Below are 5000 nucleotides of genomic sequence, written 5' to 3'. Positions count from 1 at the left end.
AGTAGCAGCTGCCTCTAACGTTTTTCTCAGAGACTCTTTCTCTCCTCCGCTTCCTTCTCAGACGTGTCCTCTTCTTCTATGCCTTCAGCTCTTCTCTTCCACTTCATGGCCTATTATTCTCTCCATTTACTCTTTCCTCCCCTCCCCCACCTCACTGACTTCCCTCGTTCCCTCTTTTGCTCTCTTTCCGGTTTCTCCTCTCGTCTCTTTTCCATGAATGTTCTTTTGTCTCCACTTCTCTTCTCTTGTGTTCTTATCTTCTCTATTCCACTCCTCTTTTTCTGGCAGTTCCAATCACACTGCCTAGATACTTTGATACTATGGGGTACAAGCTGAGGTGAAACACAGACACACACACATTACACACACACACACACACACACACACACACACACACACACACACACACACACACACACACACACACACACACACACACACACACACACACACACACACACAGAGAGAGAGAGAGAGAGAGAGAGAGAGAGAGAGAGAGAGAGAGAGACTCACATGTCTCAGCCACAGGTTGGTCTCCATGATCTGGTTGACTTCATCCTGGAGATGGACATAGAGAAGGGCAATATTACTGTACCTAATATACTGTAAACAAATATGTAGTATTATTCAAATAGATATGCTACAATATTTAATAGATACAGTAGAAAAGACAAATAATGTGTATACTGCAAACAAATATGCAGTCTACCACAAAGAAATACCGTATTTCCTCAATCCAATTTCCTCAATTCAATTCCTCAATTCAATTTCCTCAATATCCACTAATGCTTGAGCTGCCCAGGCCCCAGGCCAGACTCTTGACATGATGTGTATGTGTGTGTACTCTACTTTACCATAGAGGGACGGTACCATGCTCAGGGTACCTCAGTCATGGAGGAGGATGGGGGAGAGCACTGGTTTATTACTCCCCCCACCAACCTGACGGGTCAGGAGTCGAACGGGCAACCTTTGGGCTGTATGTCTGACGCCCTAACCGCTTACACATGACTGCCCATGACTGGGAAAATGCTGTTTTTTTCGCTTCTTGCAGTAAAATACTCCCCATGCCCATGCCCATATTTGTAGCCTTTTATTTGAGAGAATAAAGTACCGGTAGGCTACAAATATGTAATAAACATACTAGAAATACGATACGAGTCACAACCAGGCAATAAGTGATGGCGTCAGCTTCTCTCACAGCCGGGTCATAAAACATGATGAAAGATTTTTATGAGGGAAAGAGTATTTGGAAATGCAAGCAGAAGCTCGATAGACACTAAAAGTAATTACTATTGACTGTAGACAAACATTTCAGTTGCGCTAACAAACTATGTACATTCTGCAAAGTCATGATGGCCATTTTGTAGCATTTGTTTTCAAGAATGTCCATAAAAGCTTTAGTGTGTGTGTGTGTGTGTGTGTGTGTGTGTGTGTGTGTGTGTGTGTGTGTGTGTGTGTGTGTGTGTGTGTGTGTGTGTGTGCGCGTGCGCTCGCCTCTCGTTTTAAGTGTGTGCGTTCCTTTTAAGTGTGCGGTCATGGCTTTGTTCTCACATATCCAACTGGGATATGAGCACAACTGTAAGTGAAGAGTGCATGGGTCTGTGTGAGTGGCGTTTGTGGATATTCACAAGTACAATGTGAGGACTTTCCTCTCACCACTTTGACCAACTGGGATATTTGTGCACAACTGCAAGCGTGTGTGTGTGTGTGTGTGTGTGTGTGTGTGTGTGTGTGTGTGTGTGTGTGTGTGTGTGTGTGTGTGTGTGTGTGTGTGTGTGTGTGTGTGTGTGTGTGTGTGTTATTGTCTGTGTTCTCACCACTTTGACCAGCTGGGATATGGAGACCTCGAACTCCACAGTGACTGGGTCAGAGACATTCTCGACCGGACGAATGAACTGGTTATACCGCTTGAAGAGCTTCCGGAACAGCCGGTCCTCCCCTTTAGAAGTGGAGCATTCTAGAAGCACACGGAATAGAACCCTGATGTCAGCACAGACAGCAATCAATAGAGGAAAGCCAGGGGGAGTAGAGAGGGGACTGTTGCTGTTGATCTGTCGCTTACTCTGAGATCCAAAGAAACAGACATACATCAAATATACATGCGCTCTCTCTCTCTCTCTCTCTCTCTCTCTCTCTCTCTCTCTCTCTCTCTCTCTCTCTCTCTCTCTCTGTCTCTCTCTTCTTCATTTATTAGTATCCCCGTAGACATATGCATAGATGCCCTCAAAGGACAGAAAATCTCCCGCCACTCACACAAATATATAGCTAATTAGAACAAACAGATGTAGTGACAGGGAGAGAGGCGGAGAGAGAGAGACAGAGAAAGAGAGAGGCCGGGGTGGGCAGGTTGAGGGAGAGTGAGAGTGAGAATGAGAGTGACAGTGACAGCAAAGTTATTGTCTCCAAAGTCCCCATAATCACTTACAAGCATTCTCTCCTGCTAGCAGCACTAATTTGCTTAAAGGTTCACTGTGTAATATTTTTAGCAGTTTATTCCCAGGATTAATGCTGATGACAAATGTTTTTTTCACGTATACCATCAAATCTTAAGCATTCATTATGACTTGGAAAATTGCACTTTTCATACATGAAAAAGTGGATCTTCTCCATGTCCGCCATTTTGTATTTGCAGAAATAAACATTTTTAGCTGCAAAAGTTACTGTACTTTGGTCATACTAGTATATAATAGTTTATTAGTAAATATTCATAAAAACATCATATTTGTCAATAGGCAACAAAGTTTCAATGAGCAGCTAGTTGCAATTAGCCTGGGCAAAAGCCAACAGTCTAGCGAAAGCTAAAAGGAATCTGTCTCCATGGAGGGTGCTGTAGGACACCAACTGCATTCTTCCTAATGGTATTTGAACCTGCAACGCTCTGTCAAAGGGTTTGAACCAGCAATCCTCTGCTACTCTCTGAGCCCAATACCAATTCTCTTACCACTCAACCACAGCCGCCCCAATATTAATAGCGCAGTCTTACAAATATTAATGATTTCCTAGAACAGCTCACCAAATGGGATTTGCATCCATGTCAGATTTATAAGTAATGAATAATATACTATAATTATTCCAGCTATAATGATAAATAACACATTATATTACATAAGACAATTACATTAAGCTTTTCTCCATGTTATGTTAAGCTCGATAATACGCGTGTGTTGGTCGATGATATGAGTGTGTTGCACTTACATACAGTATAACAACACAACTTCATCACCATGTATAACACAATATTACATTAGCGGTGCTACAGCATATGTTATGTAATGTATCACCTCATGGCAAATTAGCGTCTACATTATTACCTTTCACATTATATTGCACTACCTAACACTTAGCTGACACTTTTATGCAAAGTGGCTTATAGTTATTTTACAGGGTATTACCGGGAGTAATGTGGGGTTAGGTGCCTTGATCAAGGGCACCTAAGCTATGGATCAACACAGTCTTAACCCAACTCGTCAACCTCTGACTACCTTTGACCAAGCTGCAATTTTTGACGTTGAGGGCATACCTGCCACGTCACATGTTGACTATTTGGCCTAAACCTAGACCTTTCCCTAACCCTAACCGTCAGTGAAGTCATACTGCCAGAAGGGGGGGCCTTTGAGGTTCACATCACTTGTTGACTTCAAGGGCATAACTTACCAGTTTTTCTTGATTGCTTCACACAATTTCTGGTACTTCACACACAGTTCTCGGAACATCTCACCCATTTCCCAACTCCCCTAACCAATGTCACTGAACAATAAACACAATTCCTTCTTTACACTCACATTTCAGTTTTAAAATACATTCTTTTCAAAACACTACACACGATTCTCTGGATTAGACACACTTTTCATGAAGAAAATCTCTGGTTTTTGCATGCAACACACTGTCAATCAAAAAAGTAAAATCAACTGCCATACTATGATCACTTCCTCATCATATCTGTTTAAAATCTTAAATCATCACCCCATAAGGACACACATTCCTTTCTGATAATGATGAAAACATGAGTGGATGCAGTGAGAACACACATTTATTTAGTTTTTGATATCCAAAATATGCAATGCAAGAAATCACTTTCATGTGGCTACCCAATATTTTACAACAATTTAGTGCACATTTTTTTAAATGTCAGAAAAATATGTAAAATATATTTTTTGCCACACATCTGTGTACTCTGAGTTTCTGTTTGTGTGTTGTGGGAATGAAGTTTTTCCAACTTATGTCCCAGTGTCCATGCAATGCAGAACAAAAAAAGCCCAAATTACTGTCTGTATAGTACTGTAATATGTCAAGGGAGAAATGAGTTTTACCCTGTGCCCAACAGTGTTTTAATGGCTCTAAAAATGTTTATTGTAGTGACTGTCTGTGTGTCATTTGACGACAAAATGAGCTTTTTAGCAGAGAGTACATCATTTTGAGACAAGACGTTCATTTTTCAGGGGAGATTTGTGTGTAGACTTTTGAGAATTCGAGAACTGATTCCGAAAATTGTGTACAAGCAATCGAGAAAAACTGTATATATCAGAAATTGCCATCTGATCAAAGGTAGTCAGAAACTGACGAGTAGGGATGAGGCAGTGGAGCATGGAGGTGTAGGGAGAGGTAAGGGTGCCATTCGAACCTGCAACCTTTTGATCCTTAAAGGGACACTGTGCAGGAAATGATCAAAAACGTTACTGCAACTATGCTGCTCATTGAAACTGGGCTGCCTATTGCCAAATTAGATCTTAACATGAAAGTTTATTAAGTATTAGATACATATTTTCTAGTATGGTCCACGCAGAGTCATTTTTGCAGCTAAAAATGGCTATTTTTGGACATTCAAAATGGCGGACCATGGAGAAGTTTTTCCAGTCATAATGAATACTTAGAATTTGATGGTGGTGGTAAATATTCATGAAAAAGGTTGGTGAATGGGCAGCATGAATTCTGGAAATAAACAAATAAAATCTCACACAGTGTCCCTTTAACCACTAGGCCATGGATGCCCTCCAGTTTAC

The 5000-nt window shown here is 41.2% G+C and overlaps 1 protein-coding gene across 1 annotated transcript in view; it reads right to left on the bottom strand.

Moving 5' to 3' along the window:
• Nucleotides 1-5000, bottom strand: part of LOC134439982 (neuronal acetylcholine receptor subunit alpha-3-like) — a 79325-nt gene that overhangs the window by 11396 nt on the left and 62929 nt on the right. The window contains exons 2-3 of the mRNA XM_063189910.1: nt 1818-1980; nt 514-558 (exon numbers count right to left, since the gene is read on the bottom strand). Of these exons, the coding sequence (XP_063045980.1) occupies nt 514-558; nt 1818-1980 (208 nt within the window). The remainder of the gene's footprint in view (nt 1-513; nt 559-1817; nt 1981-5000) is intronic.

This window comes from Engraulis encrasicolus, chromosome 23 (genome assembly GCF_034702125.1).
Source record: "Engraulis encrasicolus isolate BLACKSEA-1 chromosome 23, IST_EnEncr_1.0, whole genome shotgun sequence".
Lineage (NCBI taxonomy): Eukaryota > Metazoa > Chordata > Actinopteri > Clupeiformes > Engraulidae > Engraulis > Engraulis encrasicolus.
Note: the sequence above shows the minus strand (reverse complement) of the source record. Positions and strands in the feature narration are given on the sequence as shown.